Source organism: Myxocyprinus asiaticus, chromosome 2 (genome assembly GCF_019703515.2).
Source record: "Myxocyprinus asiaticus isolate MX2 ecotype Aquarium Trade chromosome 2, UBuf_Myxa_2, whole genome shotgun sequence".
Taxonomy (NCBI): Eukaryota; Metazoa; Chordata; class Actinopteri; order Cypriniformes; family Catostomidae; genus Myxocyprinus; species Myxocyprinus asiaticus.
This window is the reverse complement of record NC_059345.1, coordinates 23,816,944-23,841,698: the sequence shown is the minus strand read 5'-3', so window position 1 is coordinate 23,841,698 and position 24,755 is coordinate 23,816,944. Positions and strand designations below refer to the sequence as shown.

Below are 24,755 nucleotides of genomic sequence, written 5' to 3'. Positions count from 1 at the left end.
CACTGGGGAGAGAGGAAGCAGTAAGGGCCATCACCTGGTGATTGTTAACACTAAACACCTGTGTCTCGTTTCAGTGACGAAGGAGACGGGCTTTAAAAGGCCGCCGGAGCGACAGACGGGGGTAGAGAGACCAGAGTCGCTACGTGTGTACTAAAGACTTTGTTGTGAAGCTGAAAAGCCAATACTTTGTTGTGAAGCTGAAGTGGACTGTGAAACAGACTCCCGTGTCCTTCCTACTTGAACCCCTCTACAGGGTGAATAGAAGAACAGACCACTGAAAATATTATTTTTGTATTCTCATTTGCTCCAACAGCTAAAGAAAAATCCACTATTACATTTCCACTACTTGTCAAAAAGAGGAAAAAAATAGAGAGGTGGAATACAACAGTCAGAAGAGAAAATAATGCCAAATTTACTGTCACTCTGTAACAGTATAAGGACGGGCAAGGAGGAGGCAGGAACCGGCTGAACAGTCAATGTAACTTTTAATGTAAAACTCAAAATAAAACAAGCATAAACAAACAAACACACATGCAGCACGGCCACATTCATCTCTCTCTCTCTTGAACTGGTGCTTCTGGCTTGTCTTTATCCCCCTGCCGGCTGATTAGCCCAATTCAGGGCTGGCCGTGTGTCCTCACGGCCCGGCCCCATCCTCCTCCTCGACACGTACTCCCTCAGCAGCTGTATTAGAAACCCCATCACAGCTGTGGTAACTACAACCCGAATTCCGATGCAATATTGAAAGCACTGCAACTATATATTATATGATGTTTTACCTTGTGAATTTTAATGTGTTTAAAAAAAAAATACAGTAATTTAAAATCAGACGATTGCAACACGCTCCAAAAAAGCTGAGACGGGGCAATTTAAGACTAATAACAATTTGACGAGTTGAAATAACAAGGCAATGTGAAACAGAAGATGTTAAACAGGTGAAGCAATCGTGTCATGGTATTTAAGGAGCCTCCAAAACATCATGGTCCTTCAAGAGCAAGGATTGTTCAAGACTTCTCAATTTGCCAGCAGAAGCTTCAGCAAATAATCCAGCACTTTGAGAACAATGTTCCCCCAAGACAAATTAGAAGGATTTTGGGCATTTCACCCTCTACAGTGCACAATATAGTTAAAAGATTCAAGGAATCTAAACCACTTCTGAATGCGCGTGATCTCCGATCCCTCAGATGTTACTGTCTTAAAAAACGTCTTTCATGTGTAATGGATATCATGACATGGGCTCGGGAATACTTCAGTAAACCTTTGTTAGTCAACACCACTCACTTCTGTATCCACAGATGCAAGTGAAGACTTTACTATGCAAAGCAGAAGCCATACATTAACACTGTCTTGAAGCACTGCTGAATTCTCTGGGCTCTGTCTCATCTTAGATGGAATGTAGAACAGCGGAACCGTGTTTTTTGGTCCGATGAGTCCACTTTTCAAATAGTTTTTGAAAAACACAGCCGTAGTGTTCTCCGGGCCAAAGAGGAAAAAGACCATCCAAGCTGTTATCAGCATCGGGTCCAAAAGCCAGTGTCTGTATGGGCCAGGGGTGTGTCAGTGCCCATGGCATGGGTAACTTGCACATCTGTGAGGGCACCTTTAATGCAGACAAATATGTAAAAATTTTGGAGCAACATATACTGCCATCCAACACGTCTTTACCAGGGACGTCCTTGCATTTTCCAGCAGGACAATTTCAAACCACATGTGTTTTAAGTTTTAAAGTACTGTGCAAAAGTCTCAGGCACATAAGATGTTTCATAAAAACATTTGTCTTGAGATGGTTATTTATATCTTCAGCTTTAGTGTGTCAATATGAAATATAAATTTTAGACTCCCAAACATTCCTTTTCCAAATAGAATAGAATAGAATAGAAGAACAGTGAGCCCTGCAACATATGGCATGACCCTCACAGAGTCCCACACTGAACATCGAGTCACTATGCGATTCCATGAAGAGACAGAAGAAATTGAAACAGCCTGAATAGATAGAAGAACTGTGGCGAATTCTCCAAGAAACTTGGAACATCCGATCTGCCAACAACCAAGAAAAACTGTCTATAGGAGAATTGATGCTGTTTTGAAGGCAAAGGTGGTCATACCAAATGTTGATTTATGTTTACTGGACTTTGGATGATGTTAATTGATAAATAAAAACTATTTATGGCATTATTTTTGAAGACATCCTCACTATGCAACATTTTTCACAAGTGCCTAAAACATTTGCACAGTACTATACATTTGCACGTCATTAAACTCTATATTGCAAAAGATTGTGTTAAAAATAGGTTAAACAGGTTTCTTGTTTATTTTTAAGTGTTTTCTGATGAGTTCAAAAATAGGCTCAGGCTCACATACTGTACGCTTCTGCTATGCAGCACCATTCTGCTTTAGCAAGCAGTGTGAATGCTGTAATCTGTTAATATTGCCACCGAAACAAACATGCTCTGCTTTCACATGTGGTGTGAAACAGAATTTATTTCCTGCCTTCCCATTTATCCCTAATGCTGATATTAAATCTGGAGCATATTCAGGTAAAACATTTGACTGATGTTAGCCTTTATGCCAAGTATTTCATCTCTCCCTCTCTCTTTCTCTCTCTCCCTTCTTCTCTTGATCTTCCCTCTCCCTCTTCCTCTCTCACTCTTTACAGGTTCACAAGGTGTATTCTGCGAGGTCCAGCCCACAGATGTATTACGGATAGAATTTCTGACAAAACTCGGATTTCTGGAGATCCTTTGTGGAGAAGCACGGCCTAGAGAGGGTGTGGTTCTGGGGAGGCTGTTATAAATAAATATCCCAAACACACAAGAATAAGTGGAAAATATAAAATAATTTTTAAAATGAACTTTAAATTTTGGGCATGAAAATATGAATGACAATATTTTAACATGAAACAATGTATCTAAACAACTCCTTCATACAGAGTCTAAAATATGGTAAAGATTTGTCATTTTACCAAAGGCTATTTGGTCCAAACAATTCATTCAGGTATCCAAACTTTTCCAGTGAATGACAGAAATTTGGCATTAGACTTTAAAAATATATATTTTATACTTTCATGCCCCATAGTCGCATTGGACCTGGTGTAAACAGACCTTCAGGCTTCTTGGTCAGAGATGGGGCTGTGATTAAACATACTGGACAAAATGAGAGCTAAACAGTGATCTGTTGTTTACAGCTTTATCTTCACTAATCATCATTCTGTTTGCTTTCTTACTACACCATGCTTCTGGAGCTCTCCTATTGGTTTACTGAAACCTTTAGCTCTGCCTTTTGGGTAATTACAATTTTTTTTTTTTTTTTATAGACTGTTGTTACAGCTGTGGATGGCTGTAGGAGCAAAAAGCACTCTTTCTCTTTTGTATTCAGCACAGACACTTAATCTTCCTTCCAGCCAGTCATGGACACGTAATAGTTCCTCCAATGTACTCAAGCAGCCTTGATCTCCACTCCTACAAGATTGATGAATTATTGTGCATCTCACAGAGATTTTTATAGCTCTTCCATTGAATGGAAACACACTAACACACACACTATAATAAAAGGCAACATTATTGTTAGCTTAAGCCACTTTTTTTGTCCTTTCACTCATGCAAACACACACACACAGGGTTGGGAGGGTTACTTTTGAAATGTATTCCCCTACAGATTACAGAATACATGCTGTAAAATGTAATTTGTAACGTATTCTGTTAGATTACTCAAGGTCAGTAACGTAATCTATATACTTTGGATTACTTCTTCAGCACTGGTGTTTTTTTCACTATAAAAACTCTGCCAGTACAGTAAGACAAAACACACGTTAAAAATACATTCTCTGAAAAACCTAAATATTTTATACAGTGTTGTTTCTAAAACAAGATTAATCAAATTGATCTTGTTTTAAGGATTTTTTTGATATGTTTACAGGAAAATGATACAAAAATGATAAAAAATATGATTTTGCCCTAATATCAAATGTCTTACTAGAAAAAAAGAAATTATGATCCAACGTGAATTTTCTCGATAAAAAATATGATCGTGCCTGGTAACGTGCATGTAAAATGGCTAGAAATAGCATTTTAGCTTAGCGTAAAGCTGACAATTTACACAAGGTTTATTTCTGTTTCTTCTGCTCCAAACTTACTTCAAACGTACTTCTCTGTCTGCTCGTATGAATGTAACACATCATAAGAAATTGTTTCACCGCTGTTCAAATGCACTTTGGATCGCATCATTTATATGAATAAATGTTTTCTATCTGAAAGGACTAAATATTAAATGAAACAAATGACAATAAAATGCAAAGTAATCTCTTCAGTAATCAAAATACTTTTTAAATGTAACTGTATTCTAAATACCAACGATTTAAATTGTAACTGTAGTGGAATACAGATACTTGTTTTCTATTTTAAATACGTATTCCCGTTACATGTATTCCATTACTCCCCAACCCTGCGCACACACACACACACACACACACACACACATAGGTCTGTGAACACATTCAATAATATGCCTTCTGCTCTTTAACCAGTAGCCTTATTTAATGGCCATGGCAATCAAAAAAACAAAAAAAACATCAAATTTAAACCATTGATTTTGTTTTGTTTTTGGTATAGTTTATGTGATTTTGTACACTTGCAAAAGACTTGATTTTGCATGTTAACATATTTAAGTCAACCATTTTAAAAGCAATTTCACTTTTTCTGCAGGTTTTAATGTTGAATTTGTAATATTTACACTGAGAGGCCTCAGCCCAGGTAGTATTCTTTGCGTTTAATGTTTTTAAGGATTATAGTACAGTGAAACTGTAATAATGGAATGAAACATGTTTACAGCATTATTAAAATCTCTTATTTCTCACAAACTATCTCTGTTTTGTGTGTGTGTATGGTCCATAAGTATTTACTTGATATTACTCACGGTGCTTTGTAACACCTGATTTATTTTTCATTTTGAAATATTATGTAAAAGAAAATACTTAATATGCACAGTGATATAGCTATCTGTATTATACATTGTGTTTGTGTGTGTGTGTGTGTTTGTTTGTGTGTGTGTGGATATGTGTGTGCCCCTCAAATATTAGCAGCATTCCTGTTGGCCTCAGACCACTGGTTGCGTGAGTCCAAGTTCAGTTCTGGCGATGTTACTTTTCTAATGGGGATTCTGTATTCTCTGAGGTTTTTCCCAGTTAGCAACAGCATCAGTGTTCCTGTCAGTGTGGCAGCCCAACTGGATGCTGGGAGATCTACCTGTACAGAGGTACAGGTTTACACTGAATACAGAGGTGAAACCCAGAATGTCTGATAGATTGACATGTATAAAGTGTGTTTGTGTGTGTGTGTGCGTGTTTGCGCGCGTACTCACAACTGCTAAAAGGTTGCTCAAGGCAATGTCAGCGTACGCTGAAAGAACGGCTGCAGAGAAGGAATAATTTAGTGGTAGAAAATGTGGTCCCACTTTATATTATGTGTCTTTAACTACTATGTACTACATTAAAATACATACAATACAATGTACTTAGTGTGTACATTTTGTTCTGCAAAAATCTCACAAGATTCACATTTTCTGCTACTGTGGTTGAGGTATGGATAGGTTTAGGGGTAAGGTTTAGATTAGGGTTTAGGGTAAGGGTAGGGTTAGGATTAGATTAGGGGTAAAAGGTGCACTCAGTAACTTTTGTTTGTGTGTCATCTTGGACTTACACTGACACCAAGTGGCTTGAGTGAATGAGTGAAAGTGTCAAATAATAGTACGGTTACTGAGGTTAAGTATGTACATGTATGTACATAATAAGTACATTATATCAAATTGTGTCAGAAGTAAATAGCAGTTACAGACACCTAATATAAAGGGGGTCCGAAAATTTGTAATAATACAGAAAGATTTGTGTTTGTGCATTACTCACCACTTGCTATAGATAAGAGGTGTGTTCTCCAACTAAAGATGAATCCTGCTCCCACGCCCATGCAACCCAGAGCACCATTAAACCCTGAGAGTCCAGAGTACAGAAAGCCATGTTGTACTGACACAGAGAGACCTGCAGGGGGCAACAGAGAGAGAGAGAGAGAGAGAGAGAGAGAGAGAGAGAGAGAGAGAGAGAGAGAGTATGTTTTTTTTTTTGTTTGTTTTTTTTTTAAGAAAGGGAGTATGTGCAATTGACCTTTCCCGAAGCCTTTATTTACAGCAGCGCCATCTTTAATTTTTGACGGGAATGACAACGAGGCAGTGAGGGATAGACATACAGTCTCTTCAGTGGGTTGTATAGCTGTTTAAATTGTTTTTGGATCATTCTGCCAACTAAACATTGCAAAAACATCCTTCCAAGAAACTTCAGGAAACAAAAAACTCCAGACAACATGATTTGTGGAAAATTTGATGTTATCTAGGAGATTTTTGATAGCTTTATACAGCGCCTTTCATTGAAGAGACAGTAAGTTTATCCCTCACAGCCTTGTTTTCATTCCCATCAAAAATCAAAGATGGCGCTACTATGAATAAGGTCTATTGACCCTGGCAATGTTCAGAATGGAATACTGGTGTAGCTACTGCTTACAGTATATGGCTTACTTTAAGTATGTGGCTATGTTGGCAATAGAATTACATCTTAAAATGCACAGTATGCAAAGTTTCTGTTTGTATGGCATAATAGGATGACCTCATATTACATTGGTGGATTTATGGGCTACGTCCAAAAGCTGAAAAATTCTGCCTTCTGATATATATACGTAGATAGGAAGGCATCAAGGCACATTCGACTTCAATATTTAATTCACATCCAGTCTATTGAGATACCTTCATCTGGTCAGCTTTTGAAGGCAGTATAAAATCAACTTCCCTGCCTTTGATAACCCAAAATCCGAGGTGTGTGGTTTGATGGAAGGTTGAAAACATGACATCCAATGGAGCGGGTGAAAGTATTCATAAGTTTATAAGTGTCCTGTTTTTCATTTTTTTCAGCTTTTGAAAAGCGATTTTTTTTAATTCTTTAATTTTTTTTTTTTTTTATGTCCAAGGCTTACTTGATATATATATTTTTTAGATCATTAGAAATGACTTTACGGTGCTGTGGAAGGCTGTCCAAAGGTGTCCCTGAGGTGCCTTCATATTCAAATTGCTGCTTGTGAAGGCAACTGGACAGCAAAGCTGCAAGGCAGTTGCCTTAGCTTTCGGACACATTTCTGCAGAATTCAACAAAGGACTGCTCAGAAGTGCTACTGTATACCCTGATGCAATCTGCTCGATTTGACCTTCCATTGGGATACTGGGTTCCATGCAATATAAACTGCACAAATGTAGCAGATCATCAGAAAAAACATTTGCATACTATAACCAGTATACATACTATATACTGCAGGAATAGTAGGAGTAGCATGTTAGTGTGCTATTCCACACATAGCCCATGTCTCCAATGTTCATGTAGCCTAGTACTTAAAATAATAATCTACTACTACATACATGCAAACATACATCTGTTCATTTTACACACATTAATAGAGTTTCATTGCATACAAAAAGGTATTATGGTATTATGCCTCTTATATAATGTATTTCTACCTCTTGATAGATCTGTTTTGATTTTCATGGTTTGGTTCTTTGTTGTAGTTTTGATTCTGATCAGAAGGCTGCAGTATATGTTCATAAAAGAATATAGTTATTTTGTGTGTAGATCCCCCATGTTCCTGGCTAAACCTTCAGAACTCACTAACTGCCTGCCTATCCCTAGAGCTTTATTTTATGGAAACACATCCTTCTTTCTCTCTAATGGTCTTTCCCATTGTCTTTCTGTAGCTAATCCTTTTCCTCTTCTTCACTTCTTTACTGCACACACACACACACACACACACACATGTTGGTGCAGTTATAATTATGAGGACTCTCCATAGACGTAATGATTTTTATACTGTATGAGCTATTGATTCTATCCCCTAACCCTAACCCTACCCCTAAACCTAACCCTCACAAAAAACGTTCTGCATTTTTACATTTTCAATAAAACATCGTTTAGTATGTTTTTTTTAAGAGATTTGAATTATGGGGACAATAGAAATGTCCTCATAAACCACATTTATGGCATAATACCCTTGTAATTACCAGTTTGTAACCTAAAAAAAAGTCCTCGTAAACCACTTAAACCTGCCCCCCCCCCCCCCCCCCCACACACACACACACAAACACACACACACATACACATACACACACACACACACACAAACACACACTACACGGTACTGTCATTCAGCAGTCAGCCTTCATTGCCCCAGAATGCTGTGTTCACCTTTCCCTCAATTTACTCCAGTTAGGTGTACAGCACTTGCTCTCTCAGACATGGCCCTGCTGACATTTCAAACCAAGAAACATGAAATGTCACGTCTGGTGTTCATTTTTCACTATAATGTAGTCATGCACTCATATAGAACTGATGAATGCAGGGGCTGGGCAAGGGAGTAGAATTGTGCTAAAAAGAAAACATTTGATTGCATGTTCAGATTGCACATTGGGGACTCTGTGTTTTATTGGTATACGGTGGGGGACACCTCTACAAATCAGGATGACAATCAAAAAGCTTGAAAACTCAACAGCAAGAAGAACACACCCAGAATTCTCTCCTCTCTGTGATAGGGTAGGAGGCTTTAATATAATCACATTGAAAATTGTCATGTTGCTTCAAAAAGTTCAAATACCCTGAAATCAACTACATTCAGCAAATTACTGAAAAGCACCATCCCCCATCAGACATTTTTGCATTAATCAAAGTGTGAACACATTTCCCTACTGATAGTGCTACCGCCAGTGTGTTGCACGAACAACCTCCAAGACACAGGTTCGTGTCCCATGGTAACCGGGAAGTAATCGTGTTCACATAAACAATGGTTTGCTCTGAAATTAAATTTTTACCCTGATGGATGGATGGATGGATTAGGTTTAGTGTTGGGGTTTGTGTTAGAGGGTAGAGTTTATGAAATATGCATTTCTGTTGGCTGTACTACATCATTTACAACTAAAAATACAACTCACGTTTGGTGCCACTGTGTGAACATTTCTCTGTAAAAATGGAGCTCACACATGTCCATACGTTCAACAACATTTCCAGCTTCGGCCACTGGGGGCAGGAATGTGAATTTCGGTAAAAATTCACAGTCCAATTTAAGCAGCAAAAATTTCGACCTGCAGTTTCAGAATTCCCTGTATAATCAGTCTGGAGGCTCAGACCTATATACTATGTATTTATTCTCTCTTTCTCTTAGTTATTTGTCTCCTTTTTATAAATTAATGTGTTTTTTTTAAAGTGTCATATGAATAAGTTTGTATGGCTTTGTTTCCCTCAAAGAGTATTTTCAAAGCTTTACTGATTTAAAGCAGTTGCAAATTTTAAAGCACTGGTAAATGAGACTTTAATTACGAAACATATTGTATTATGTGAAAAAGGTGTGTTGTCTGTGGTTTTGCGTGATTAGTGACTGGACTGTGACTTGTGTGGGATTTGGAGTATAGATGCAAAGGATGCCCACTCACGCACAAAGCCCATTGCCGAACACACACATGATCTTCAGTGCAGCAGGATTCAGTTTAAGGGTGAGAGGGTCTTCATTTACAATGCAAATGCTGTGAATCATAAGGCAAGCAATTTTTCTTTTGGTGTTTCCTCAGCTCTTTCTCTGAGTTATAAAAAGCATACAGTACATTGATACATGCCATCAAAATTCTATTACCCACATTCAAAATTTGTGACCCAGAGTGGATTTATTTCCTTCCTATTTTCAATATCACCATGGTTACAGGCTCCTCATCATGCATATGTGTGTGTGTGTGTGTACAGGGTTATCAGTTGTCTGTTAAATTGTTTATTTGTGAACTCGCGCTAACTTCAGTGTGTTTACACTATGAGTCATGTAGACAGAACAGCATGAACAGCCTGCCTGCTAAACTAACACTAGATCTCATTATCAGTGAACCACACTTCATGCTGCCTAATAAGATTAGACGTTTAACTGATTTAGTGAAATCTCTGTGAAAGCAAATAAGTAACATTTTTACCATGATACTACATTTTCATGAAACTACAATTTCACATTTTCTAAAAACAATGTTAGTTCAGTCAGGACAACTCAGAATAAATTTAGGGTGTGACAAGTTGATAGGACTTGGTTTCTGCTAAGCTGCTGCTGCTGCAGTGCAAGTACGAAAACTTGCTACTGCTAGAACATACTGTACACAGTCTAGATCTAGACCTCTGGTGCAGGGGAGGAGGAGGGTTTCAGAGAGAAAACTCTTGTAGTGCACTGAAATTGGCTTATCTGCAGACAACTGAGCAATTTAAATATATGATAAAGCAATTTAAATGTTTGACAAAGTTGATTGGCTAACTGATTAGCCTACATATCCTACCTCTTCTTCAAAACATTACATCACCTGCCATAATTGTATATCTATATATAAAATATTCGAACAACATTATTTCTCTATTGTAAATTTCTCTTTTTATTGATCTGTTATATATTATTTTTATGTCACTATTTGTATGTCTGTTTAAATGTATATGTTTGTATGTACGTATATATGATTGCATTCTCTTTACACTGGAAGCTTCTGTCACCATGACAAATTCCTTGTGTGTGTAAACATACTTGGTAATAAAGCTCATTCTGATTCTGATCTGATTCTGATTACGTCAAAGAAACTATCAGCTTGGGCCATGGAGTGCGCAAACTGATTGGCTTACAGATTACATGCTTTAAGGACCTATAAGCTCGCTCAATGTAATGTTTCATGACTGAACTTAAAATGATTAATGTTTGCATGTGCAAACTCACCAGCACAATGCAAAGGGTGAGCGATTGCAAGGGCATTGCTATGCAGTTACTAAGATATTCTGAATGGTTTTCAGCATTTTTCTATGCAGTTGCTAGGGTGTTCTGGGTTGCTAGGTGGTTGACTAGTGGCCCATGTGAAAAGAACCCACCCTCACATCTCTTTATGATATTCTAGATCAGGGTTGTTTTTTTTTTTAACCCATTTTATTGGCCGCCAGGCAAAAATCGCAAGTCTGATAACTAAGAATCATGATAGCACACCTCTCCTCAACAAGCTGCACAATTTGAGGTATCACTGATGTCTGCAGCACAACTGGTGTGGGACAAGATTAATTTGGGCATTTAGGAGGGAAGTGATATCACATTACAGGTTATGCGATAGTGAATCACAAAATATTCCCTTTTAATAGCTGAAACAGTGGTAAAGAGTGCTGCCCATAGCATCATGCCATTCTTTAAAGAGAACCGAAGGTTTGAAACCAAAGACAGCCTTTTTATCAGCTTCATCAAAATAACAGTCCTGGTATAGGATCATCTAAAAGCAAATTTCATTGCAAAGATCAGCTATCTCTCTAACTGACTAGGGATACAATGTGAAGATAAGCAGACGCAGCTCCATTTGCTGAATCTTCATCGTAAAGAACTCTGAAACGATGAAACTGCTCTGATTTTGGAACTTTTGTCATGTAAAAATGGTCTGTGTCTCTCTAGGCTTTTGCTTTGTAATTAGATGTAATTTCACTCCATGTTTTCCTGTCACTCATGCTCAAATGGACATACATTTGTAGTAAGAGAAATTCTACTCCAAAGAAAAAGAGTGAACCATTAATAAATAACTTTCACTCCTCTACTGAGCGCTTCTGTACACACTGAATTTAGATATTTATGGGAGTGACCACCGCATTTACAACAGAATCACTACCATATAAATTAACATGCATTAAGACACTGAATGAGTGAGGCAAACACAGAGAAAGTGAGAAAGTGAGAGAATAAGGGGGAAGAAGAAAAGCACTGCTTTGGTCAACTACCTCTTTCTGGAGAAGGAATGGATATACAGGCCTGGGTTTAGTTTACTTTTAAAACACAGAGAAAAAAATATATTGCTTATAGGTTGCTCTTTCAAAGCTCAGGAGACTTACTGGAGATCTCAATAATGTGTCATGTAAGTATCAACTTTGCCTCTTTGATGAACTTTGTTGTTTCTCCTAACATCCCAGAGGAGAAATGAAAAAGACACAAATGAGACAATTGATAAAAAACCTACAGTAAGACTGTTGAACTCTAAAATGAATTTGTATAGTATAGCTTAGGTCACTTCGTCTTGGAAGACATTTATGAGAAATGCTTGAGTTCATATTGAAATCTCTGACTTTTGATTGCACAGTTTGGTATCTTCTCAAATTTGAGCAGTGAAACTCTAGAGGAGACACATTTGAGATTTCTGTGGCCTTTTTCTCAGGAGAAAAATCTGAGAAGCAGAAGACACAAGCAAAAGTCTGCATTCGATCTCTGTTGAAACTCATAACTGTCTAAGGGAAACAACTAGTATATCAAAGAGCTCTTATTTGTGATTTTTCTTCCTATTTGAATCCACTCTAAGCCACAAATGGCTTCTTCCTTTGTAAAACCAAACATCCTCACAGAAATGGAGAATAAATAGAACAGCTGTGAGCAAGTTTCACCAGTCGTCTCCTCCAAAACATACACCGTTCACACACACACAAACATCCTCTCTCTCACACAGATGTATCCCAGAGTGCTTAGTAATCTCATTCTTATGACTCTCTTACTGTTGCTCCTTTATAGAATATTAAATGAGGGCTTTGAAGTTTGAGTGTGAATCACACTGCAGGGGATGAAATGAAAGTAAAGTGTGTGTGTGTAATTTCTGTACTGAAGCAACACAGAGAGAGAGAGAGAGAGAGAGAGAGAGAGAGAGAGAGAGAGAGAGAGAGAGAGAGAGTTCGCCCCACCTCTGTAGCATCTGTGTCTGCTATGACTCATAGCCCATATCTCTACTGCTGTGTATCCAATAGAAAAGAGAGAATGTGTGAGAATTAGAGAAAAAGAGTGAGACAGAGTGACAGAGTAAAAACACACTCCTGGGGTTTGAGGAGGTAAACACAGCAGCAAAAACGGGCTAATTATCAATCAGCAGGCACAAATGATCAGCTTGTGTAGCGAGGCCGTTTGAGGAAGCCTGTTTGCAGCCTGCTTCAGCTGAGTAAATCACAGCTAATCAGACAGAGTACTCAGCACAAAACCCTATTCAAACAGCACAGCTGTCAGTAGGTGGCTCACACTGACCCAACACTTACAGTGCAGTATTAATATATTACAGTATATATTAATATATACATATTATTTACTTTTAATATTTGTAGAATTTTAAAGATTCAAGTATTGCAAAATTTAGCAAAATTAGCTGCAAAAATAAAGGGCATCTTGTGGAGCACTTGCTTCTGTTTCACACATGACAATAAAAGATTGAGCACAATCTGGTCCTGAATAAATGATTTAATCAATTACAATAATGACAATTGTGCATTGTGGGATTTAAATGTATCCAAGTGGCTCGAGTGTTTTGTCTATGTTCACCAAATTTAGTTCAGATCCATTTAATAATTGAGTGACCATTTCTGGTGATGCCAGAAGGTGGTGACAAATGAGTGTCTTGTGTGAAATGAGTTAGTCAATAAATCAACAATCAAAAGAAAATTTTAATCCATTAAAAATGTGTATGTCTAGAGACCTACAAAGAGACATTAGTAGAGGTTTCAAGCATTATAAGAACAAAGCAAATCTATAATTTCCCTACAGTTTGTGAGCTGCTGAGCATGACTTTTACCAAAAGACAACAATAATAGTCTTATAATAATTATAATGAGTTTCAATAATGTCCGTAAATGTTCATGTATATAAAAAAGCATGTCTACATATTAATACACTTCAGTAAAATGCCTAAGTGTTCTAAGAACACAGCAGAACTATCTTTTTTCCTACAGATTGTCAAATGCACACCAACACAGAGGTAAAAAACAGGAGCTGACATTAAAAATAGCTTTACATATTTAACACAGATTTAGTAATCTGCTTAAATTGGCAAAAACAACCAATCAAACTATTACCTCACAAACATAATGTGAAAAGCATAACTTAATGAAGACTCATGCGCTGATATAAACTATGTGTGCTTAAAAGAAGGATTGTCCATTGTTTTATTTTCTGCAGTGCATTTCACGTAATGCTGCCAATCAAGAACGATATGCCGATAAATAACTCTCATTTGTGTTATTCTCATCTCTAGATTATTAATTTAGATCAACATCAATGGCGATAAAAAACATGGATAAGTGAGCATTGTTGAAAGCAACTTTGTAGAAATTAACAGGGCTGCGTTGATTAGACAGTCTGATTAACGGCCTATTACGTAAGGGTTGTTTCGGCTCATGAATCTCACCTGTGATTGGCTGGATGGTTGCTCAATCAGCCCAAAGTAACAAAACGCAAAGAATACTGTATACAAATCCACCATTTAGACTCGGAATGGGTTTAGCTTGGAGAAGTGCAGGGGACAAAAATCCCCTTTTTAAAGAGTGCGGGGGACATGTCCCCCATGTCCCCCACGGCTGCTAACCCCTTGAGTTGCACGTTCATAAACTGCTCACTTGTCCATGAGAACTTGTGTTGCTTATGCTTTCATGGACCGCAATATTTATTAAAACATCTCCTTTTATGTTCAGCATAAGAAAGAAAGGCATATAGGTTTGTAATGACATTGTGATAGGGTGAGTAAATTATGACAGAATTTTCATTACTGGGTGAAAATTTGCAACGTCAGGTCAGCGGCATTAAAACTATTCCTTTAAAGAGATATTCTGTATTACTCTCAAATACTGTAAGCCTGCAAAACACACCTTCTGCTTTTATCTGTGATTTTATTGTCGTTAGACTTTCTGACCTTACCTGCCACAGTGCCGACGACAGACCCCAGGAGGGCATAAACAGCCAAAATGGGTGAGAAGAGGAGAACAGCGCCCAGGATAAGCAGTGATGGTCCTAGAGTCTCACATGCAAAGATCTGCCCCACACCCAGTACCGCCCCCTGCAGGAGCTGATGGAAACAGCAAACCTTCAGGCAAGGCCTTTTCTACGATATACTAGCCACATTTCCATTATCTGGCCAGTGCGAGCCAGGGATATCAACTGGTCAGCCAGGGCCAATAGAGACCAAAATCGATCTGCATTCCCGCCTTCAGGCCAATAGCCCCACAGCGTTTCCCTAAAGCCCGCACTTAATACACCTTGATTTGTACTGTCTGCATTTTTTTTTCCTGAACATGTACCATAATGCACTGGATATACACAGCTTGGTAAGTTTGGCTACAATATACTTAATCACGTTGCACATTTTCATCAGACAAAATATTTAGAAGAGCACTGATTTCGTCTGCTGACCAGTACTGATGATTCTCCATTCTCCTTTGATCTGTTGAGGAAAGCTGGAAGCTAGATATGGAAAAACTGGGTAATTAATATCTTTGTGCTGAAACCTCTGACCTAACTCAGCATCCCCAGTTGGCCTTCTTTGGTCCAAGGGTAATCAATGGGCCAAAGGAACTTGGCCGTTGACCCTGTCCCAGAGGAAGCCCAGAGGAGGCACAATGAAGCCTGGAAGTGACAGTGTGAACGCAGCTGGCCCTGGCTCGCACTAGCATGCCCTCATTTAGCCCAGTAGTGGAAACGAGGCTACTGATATCTGCTCCGAGTATATCAATTTAAATATAATACATGCCTCAAAGGTCAAGTGTTTAATTTCTACATCACTAGAAATTACACTAAAAGTACCAAGTGGAATTGCAAAAATAATGAGAGTTTCCCAACAGATTTACCAAACGCTCCTTTTATGACCCAAAAGTATCATAAAAGTAATCCATAAGTCTTCGGGGGTCATACAATTCTGGTAATAAACAACCCAAAATGTAAATTATTTTTTTGTGAAAATCTTGACATCCATTGCACTTTGAGATGTCAAGATATGAGAGAAGCTCGTTCATAGTGGCTCAGATGTTCACGCTAGAACTTGCGTTGTTTAGCGCTACATTTTTTATAATAAATCAATAAATTATAACAAAAGTAAATTATAAGAGAAAGTATTTTAACACTGAAAATATTACTTCACCTTTAAAACAAAAACGTAAATAGTGGAGTGAAAGAGACAGCAAACCACATTAATTGGTTTTTACTACAATGCTGTTCAAAACTATGTTCAAAATACTGTATATGTATGCCAATGTTTGCCATTTATGTACTGGTGCTTTATTCCTATGAATCACAATGTCTCTCCTACAGGATGGAAACACTGTGACCTGATGAAAGGATGATAATATACTACATGAATCTTTCGCTGACGCTGGCTAGATATAATATAAGGCATTTATCTATTTCCTCAAAGTCCTGCTTTATTGGGCTAAAAACTCTGCCTCTTTCACATTGAATATTCATGGAGAGAGACAAAATAAGACTCAAATAAACGGTTATTTTTCTCTCTACATATCCTTTTCTGCCCTATGTATTTCTCACTGCTGTATCAAGTCATCTCCATGGAGATGTGGTAAAAGCACCAGATACTATTTAGTTGAGTGTATGTATAAATATATTGTCAAAACAACCCGTAGTAGTCAGTTGCTGCAGTGTGCCTGAGAGAGCAGACCAGTCCACTGCAGCCTAATGGCACTCAACAGAATTAGTAGAGTAATGAAATAAATATCATCTTGGCATCAAAAATCTGACTCACTCACTCACACACACACACACACACACACACACACACACACACACACACACACACACGCACAAACACACTTTTCTCAGCATTTACTAGGAAAGATGTGAAATAGAAGGATGATGAAAACAGATGGAAAAGACCATTGCGTGGGCAGTTAGAGATGGAAAACAGGAAGATGACAAATGAGAAAGACAGAATAAAGGAAATGAGAGGCATAAAGATAAAACGTAATCAACAAGATGACATGAAAAATATTTTAAGGGTACAAATGGCAAAAAAATCTGTATTCTCATTTGTTCACCACCAGTCATTTGCTCTCTTTCATCATCATCATCATCATCATCATCATCATCATCATCATTATCATCATCATCATCTGGTCATTCTTTGCTCCCATTTTGTCTTATCCTCTCACCTGTGGCACATTGACTTGGGTGTGATTAGTACTCTCTGGTGCCCCCAGTGGCAGGACAGGATAGTTTGGAAAATAGGGGGTTGAAGTGCCAGTGCAAGCAAGGTAAAGCAGGATGACTGTATTAAAGGGGAAGACGCTGAATGGTAAATCCCAGCGGTCCAGTACCGGAGCCAGACCACTAGACAGAAACGTCCTGAAACAGAACAGAAATGTAAAAATGTGACAGCGATGGAGACAGTGATAGTAAAAGCATCTTGTAGGTTCCAAAACCTAAAGTGAGCTTTCTACCTGGACACCATTTTTAGGAATCATAGGCACACTCCAGATGCAAAGGCTGTTCCAAAAGATGGGGGGCATATTGTGATGCCTTCTTATTTAAGATAAATCATTTTAGCCTAATTTTAAGGAAGCATCGCATGTATGACAAAAAGCGATCACAACAAACTCTGTCAATACTGAAAAGTAATGAATAAAGGTAGTTTAATTATTACTTTGCAGTATTGAGAGAAAATAATAAATGTTTTATGATTAATCGCATAATTTTCATTGTTAATCACGATTCATCGCAGAAATTTGACTCTATACATACTTTTTTCCTATAAAAATCAACTTATTTCCTTCTGAGGAAAGAAAACAAAACAATATGTAACACTAAAATGATTTATTAACATTTTCCAAACAAAGCCTTCCACAGTATAAAGACAGAAATGCACTAAAATAGCACCAATTCAAGTAACATTAAACGTTTCGCAAAGTCTAAATGGGAGATTGACTAATTGAAAGAACTTGTCCACCCATGGGTTGCATATTCATTGCAATGTGCATTAAATCTCCTTTCGGCTCTTTTCGGCTCTTTCCGGCTATCCGCTTTGCTACTGCAATCATGAAGGCACATTCATGATTCGCGTCAGGGTGTCAACGCTAGCGTCAAGTGCTACTTTAAACTCCACATGAAAAGCTCTTACAGAAAATGTCTCATTCTGCATTTTCTTGAGAGTTCAGACTTGCTGTGCTTCTGTGGTAATTAAAATGTGCCTTACAGAGGCTGCAAAGTGCTTGATTACTGTCACAAGTCCCATTTGGGCTTGTTTTGTTCAACAATTAGCATTAAGAGGTCCTTTCCCCCTCATTTGATCACTGACACAGCTGTTGTGTGTGTTTTGTGGTGTGTGCGTCAGTGTAATGACTCCGGGCAGACATATTGCAAAGTTTCCACCTTGTTCCGACCAGTGTATATACTGGTTTATGCTTTATTAAGGGTAAATTTAATTGCATTAATCTTAAATTAATCTCATGGCTTAAAGCGTTAACTTTGACAGCTCTAATGTAAATATAAATGGATTATCATTCCCAATGTTTGGGTGTGAAATAATTTTTTCTGCTTATTAAAGAATTATGTTACTAGCTTAGCATCATGCTAACATCAAACTCTGTTGAACTTGAAATCAATTGTGAGTTGCTGCCCATGTAGGGTGTTCCAAATCCCTCCATGACATATACAGTTAGAACACTGCCTATGTTGAATGTCAGCTCCCTTGATTTTGGAGTAGTGCTTCTATTTGTATGTGTATCTTACGTTGTAGCTCCACCAAGGCATACAGGCAGCAGTAGCCACAAATACCATTCTCCAGCAGAGCTGAACACACCCATCAGCAGAGCCACCAGCATTCCATTAAAACCATGAAGGCCACCAGATACCTCCTCACTGCAGACACACACATTTGTGATGATCAGCATCTGCTGCTCCTCTAGCCATATCAACAGTGTCCTTTAAATGTGCTTTTCTCCAAGTGAAATCTTCAAGATCCCTTTATGCAGCCTATAATAGCAATAAAAATGCATGTATCAGCAGCATTGAGAGGGTTACTTTTTTAAGAATAGGGACTAGAGCTTTCAAGCCTCAAGGCAAATGCAAAGGGATTCAAAATGTAATGTTTTTTCATTTAGTTTTGTTCTGAGCAGAAACAGTATTTTTTCATTCCGGTTCCGGCATTCCGCTGCCTCCTTTCCAAATGGTAACTGGTTAGAAAGAAATAAAAGAATGGTTAATAACACTGTTTTTCAAATGACAGTAGCCTACTCTGTGCTAAGGGTGAGTAATATACCAGTTGCAGTGTTGCCAGATCTTACAAGGGAAACAAGGTAACTGGTCTTGAAAAACAAGTTAAAAATAGAGGCCTCATAAAAAAGGTGAAAATAAGCGATCCAATTTTTCCCATATTGGGTATTTATCAGCATATAAATCATAACAAGCATAGTATACAGTAGCCTAAATAAAATAATATTTTTCAATAAAGGTATCCTTAATACGACATATACCCACAAATAAAGTATTTCAAATATAAAATGAATTAATAAATATATTTCTTCTGCACAAACACATGTTTGGTCACTGTGATCCATCTCAAGCTTTCATTGTTAAGGAGGAAGCAGGAGCCAGGTAAAAATCCAATGTAAGTTTTTTATTTGATACACTTTTCAGTTTAACACACTGTTTGCTTTTCAGCAACACACACAAGACTCTGTTGTGTATCTCTCTCTCCCCTCCAATGGTTTGGACTGCCCTTTTAACCCCCTCCATCTCCCAATGCAACACAAAACTGTTATTAGAGATGATTGACCCACAGGTGTCAATCCTTTCTGCTCTTCCTCTCCCGGTCTCGCTCTCCACAGACCTCGCTCGGCCACGCACACATCACCACATACCCCATCACCTGACTCAGGCTGGGGAGCTATCTGGCCTGTCACTTACTCCTCCCCCCCCCCCATTTCTGGAGAGGAAATCCAGCCATCTGCGCCCCCAGCCTGTGGACCACCTCGTACTTATAAGGCTGGAGAGCTAGATACCAATGTGTGATCCGCACGTTGGTATCCTTCATGCAATGGAGCCACTGGAGCGGGGTGTGGTCTGAACAAAGGGTGAAAGCACGCCCCAATAGGTAGTACCGGAGTGTGAGGACCACCCACTTGATGGCCAAATACTCCTTCTCCACTGGGCTGTACTCCCTCAGCAAGAGCTTACAACTAATGTACAGCATGGGGTGCTCCTCCCCCTCCAACATCTGGGACAGTACTGCTCCCATCCCCCTTTCTGATGCATCCGTCTGCAAGATAAAGGGGAGGGTGAAGTCAGGAGAGTGCAATAACGGCCTGCCGCAAAGTGCCGCCTTCACCCGTGAGAACGCTTGCTGACACGGCTCCATCCACTGGACCGGATTTGGTGCCCCCTTTTTAGTAAGATCAGCTTACACTCGATCAGTGACTATTAAGTTCACCTCCGGTCCGAGCTCCTCCCTCTCTGGAACCACTGTTGCCCAAGTCACGGAGATCATCTCTTTCCACAGTTTTAGGAAGTTGAGGTGGTAAATCTGACGTGCTCTGCCTCTATCCATTCATTTCACCCCATAATCAATTTCCCTGACTCACCATGTGACCTCAAAGGGTCCTTGCCACTTTCGGAGTAATTTAGAGCTCGATGTGGGGAGCAATACAAGGACTTTATCTCCCGCTGTAAATTCCCGTAGTCGAGTACGCTGGAGCAAATTCTCATGTGTTAATTGCCCCAGTGTGTGGAGTTTTGCTGTCAGGTCAAGAACGTATTGAATTTTATTTTCGCTGTTTGAAGATTCCTCCTCCCAAATCAAATCAAATCAAATTAAATCGTTTGACCAAGCCATACATTTGGGGGTGGTAAACGCTGGTCCAAATAGATTTAATCCCCAATAATTCGTACAGTTTGCGTAGTGTACGTGACATACACATAATGCCCTGATCAGCAAGGATTTCTTTCGGAATCCCCACTAATTCTGAAGAGTGCCTCCGTATCACTTCATGCTGAAATGTTTCACAGAGGCTTCCTAATATCGCGTTGCGTAGTCCATCAGAACCAACACATAGACGTTCAGAGTCTTTTCCTGCCCTAAGTGACTCATCATCGGATTATAATGAGCCGTCTGGAATAACATTTCCTGACGGCTCTGCGGTATTAACAATTGGGTTGTATGCCCAGGTTCCCCGCAGCACTAGCAGACTGGCCCAGACTTCACACCCACACCCGTGGCAGCAGATTCACCAACCTGTGGGGGAGAGTGGAGAGGATTAGGGAAAACTGGTGGGTTGAATGGCCCATCATCCAGCGATGCCAGGTGGTGGCACTGGATGCATTCCACCATCCCTTTCAGTAGTCGGTTGATCAACTGCTCCAGTACCACCAGGTCAACCACTGCCATATTGCGATCCTCTTTTGACTTTTCATGGAACATTCTTTTTTTCCCACCGTCCGGTTCTTCGCACCATCATGCGCACAGATGGGCTCTCCGCTTCTATCAATCCACATCAGTTCGGTATTGTACTCCTGTGTTAAATTCTGTAACTGTTTGCCCCTCTTGTTCAAAATAAACTGTCCTAGCGGGTAACACTCTCGCTCACGGTGCTGTACTGTACTTCCCTGCCCTGTACTGCTGTTTATCTGTCTGAAAAGCCTCACCCGCTAGAGGCCAAAAGTGCACAAGGGATGGATGTTCTATAAAGAAGGTATGAGAAATCACAAAACATAATGTAACCAAATGCTACAACTTACTTAATAATAATACCTCAGTATGTTAAATAACCATAATGTTAATTAAGACTATATTATTACAACTGTAATACAACAAAACATATACAGAACAACCACTTTTAGTGTTTGAATCAATCATATCTCTCACTGAACACTGTGTGAAATGTTTATTTTTGCCTTATTTTATTCAGTTGGCATGTAGGAGTTGATAACAGTTTGCTCAATAATCTCATTCCATATCTGGATAATTGCTGCAACATCATAGAGGATACATTTCCTACTCTATGATATTGCATTATATTAGTTTTGTATAGTATGTTAACTTAATAGCCAAAATACTTGGACATACATGAATGAGAATAAACCTGAAATAGGAATGTGTTTCAGTCACAATGCATAATATGAAGTTTAGAGATGATTTAGAGACATTTAGAATGTTACAAATGGCTATTTCTATTTAAATAAATGTTGTATTCTTAAAATTTTCTGTTTGTCCAAGAATCCTCTTGCAGCAATGCAGGTCTTTGGCATTTAGACTGCTAGTTTAGGACCTGTAAGGAGTCTCTTTCTCAAACTAGAGACTGATTTACTTTGTTGTGCATCTGGGCCATCCACTTCCCTCTCTATCCTGGTTAGAGATTATTTTTCAAAACAGTAATGCATGGAATAGCCTTCATCTCTCTAAAACAAAATGGACTTTTAATTTCAGGAGAAATGTGTTTCTTTTTAAAACCAAAATTTGACTTGCAAGTGTAAAGCAACCTGTAAGAACTCAATACCTCAGCAAATGGGAAAAAATCCACTGTATTGTGATTTTCACATGGTAGCACAACCATTTTCATTTGTTCTAAAAATAAGAACTTTTGTTGAGAACCAAATTAGCACTTTAGAATGCTTTTAAGGAATGGAATGTAAGGAATAGGTGATACAGCATATGTTTGCCATCATGAGTAAAGAAAAATTGAATAAATATCACTTAAAACAATAATTTCAAACCATAATAATAATTTGTGTCATTAATCATAATTTATCATTATTTATCATTATTAATTATAATAACAATTAATGATTTTGGCAGTATTTTTGATCAATTTAATGCACCTTGGTGAAAGGAAGCATTAATTTCTTTCAAGAACAGAAATGTCTTTGTGTTCTAAAAATGGAAGCGTATATACTATATATAATATAATTTTCATTAAGTAACTTGTAACGTTATTACTTGAGTAGTTTTCGGCAAACTACTTATTTACTCTTACTTGAGTCATAATACTTCTCAGTACTTCTACTTGTAAGTGAATTATTTCTTCAATTGCAGTACTTTTACTTATGTTGATATGTTTGAAAGACAAAGACTATTGTGCAAGGAGCAGCCCTATTTATATCTGAAAAAATCCCAATATATATATCGATAATCATCAGGAAAATCTTCCGATTATCAATTCATCAAAACGGCAAAGATCCAAAGCCTACATAACAGTTTTATAAAAGTAGTCAATACGACTTTGTATTGTGTGTTATTATATATGTCTTTTGAATCCATACGAATAAACCAAAATTTCTGTGATTCACATATAATCTTATCATAATCTTATAACGTTAAACTCTGCAACCAGATAGGAGTCAATTGAACACGAGAACCAGATCAGTCAAATTTGTGAATGAATCATTCAGATTTGTTGTGAACTAGATTACCAAATGATTTAAAATTGTTAATGTAACGGGGCACAGTTACACAAACTTAGTATTTGAAATGTGTAACACTGTTGTATTCTGTTACTCCTCAACCCTGTATATCAGTATGTGTTTTAGTGTTTGCACACCAAGATGAGGACTGCACACAAGTGAGGCTAACTTCGTTGTCTGACCTGTTTTGGTTGATCTGTCACACCATCACTCATCTGCAGCTGGAAAAGCAGTCGGTGCCCCTGAGGTATGTTTTAGAAGATTTTTTCTGCTTTACATAATGCATATGTGTGCGTGTGTGTTTTTGACTCTATGTATGCGTTTTGTTTTTGTACATGCTTTTATGTGGGCATATGCATTTATTTGTACATGTTTTAAAGTATGCATATGCTTTTGTGTATGTGTGGGTGTGTATTTCCCCACCAGTCTTGTCCTAGCATTATAGCTGTAAGGGTAGAGGCCAGAAGACCGAGCATCCCCAGCGTAGCCTGCCAGGGGCTTTCCAGCAGCAGCGCAGCCAGAATCACAGCTCCACTCACAGGGTTATTTAACAGAATCACCCGTGAGATCCCACGCAGACACCACTCAGCCAGCTGCAGCGGGAAGATTTGATCTGAAAGAGAGAGAAAAAGAATTAATGTAGCATCATAAAAGATCTCTAATTCACATAATCTAACTCTCAGGATGTAATACACTTTTTCTAAGCATGTATAATAATCCTTTTATGTATAGCATTTAATCATTTGAACATGTGGCTTGTTACATTCACACTCACGTTAAACAATCAACATTTATCAAATGTATTCATCCTTGAAGATAGTTCATTAGAAAAAGTTTAGAATTAGTTTAAATAATCATTTAGAACTTTTTAAGTATTGCTACATGGTGTGTAATGTAATGTAGCGGGCTCTTACCCTGTATGAAAGTGTGGAATTGTTGCATTTCTCCAGTGCAGTACAGTAGTATTCTGATGACATGCTGTTTCAGGCCTCCAGGGTGCTGTGGGGAGTTTGTTTCCCTCAAAATCCTCATTTTGCCAAATAAAAAATGAACCACTGTGGATTACCAGATTAAACTCAGAGTTACCCAACTTCAACTTCCTCATTACCATTGTCCTCTCCCCCTTTCTCCCCCACTCTCTCTGTTTTCTCACCTTTTGGACTCACAGTCTTTCTTTGATTCTCATCTTGTTCACTCTCACTTGTTCACTCTTCATATGTAAAGTAGTTTGTCTTTTACATTGCAGGGTTAATATTATATCTTCTTTATTTTAAATACACGTAACATTCACCCTGACAAGTTAATGTGTAGCAACTTCTCTCTTTTCTCAATCATTCACATTTCTGTTATCCTTTCATTTTCCTTTCATCTATTAGCATTTGTTCAGTGAAACAGTGAATTTGACTGTGATTTCTATGTGAAAGTAAATAGCTTAAAGTATTTGATTAAAAAAAAAAATCTGTATGCTAAAGTCGTATTACAGACAGCTTTGTATTATTTATGTAT

General features: G+C 38.2%; 2 protein-coding genes across 3 annotated transcripts in view; one reads left to right on the top strand and one right to left on the bottom strand.

Moving 5' to 3' along the window:
• LOC127450333 (protein O-GlcNAcase-like) overlaps positions 1 to 24,755 on the top strand; it is a 105,285-nt gene that overhangs the window by 18,343 nt on the left and 62,187 nt on the right. Inside the window, exon 17 of one of the 2 annotated variants that reach the window (XM_051714366.1) lies at positions 2,657 to 4,100. In XM_051714366.1, coding sequence (XP_051570326.1) covers positions 2,657 to 2,793 — 137 coding nt within the window. In that variant the 3' untranslated portion in view covers positions 2,794 to 4,100. Of the gene's footprint in view, positions 1 to 2,656; positions 4,101 to 24,755 lie in introns of those variants that run through there. The other variant, XM_051714373.1, reaches the window with a different exon arrangement.
• On the bottom strand, positions 5,056 to 24,281 carry LOC127415837 (urea transporter 1-like). The gene is made up of 8 exons (XM_051654824.1): positions 24,164 to 24,281; positions 23,673 to 23,862; positions 18,585 to 18,713; positions 17,009 to 17,201; positions 14,772 to 14,919; positions 5,897 to 6,028; positions 5,356 to 5,405; positions 5,056 to 5,240 (listed from the first exon to the last, which is right to left on the bottom strand). Exons 1-8 carry the CDS (start codon positions 24,279 to 24,281, stop codon positions 5,064 to 5,066), a joined length of 1,137 nt encoding a protein of 378 aa, XP_051510784.1. The 3' UTR covers positions 5,056 to 5,063.

Excerpts from the sequence above, each read along its gene's own strand:
- LOC127415837 (XM_051654824.1), bottom strand. The coding sequence starts at position 24,281 with ATGAGGATTTTGAGGGAAACAAACTCCCCACAGCACCCTGGAGGCCTG. Across the intron at positions 5,406-5,896 it reads CCTCTTATCTATAGCAAGTG|CCGTTCTTTCAGCGTACGCT; the intron begins GTGAGTAATGCA and ends CCTTCTCTGCAG. Across the intron at positions 5,241-5,355 it reads TGAGCAACCTTTTAGCAGTT|GTAGATCTCCCAGCATCCAG; the intron begins GTGAGTACGCGC and ends ACCTCTGTACAG.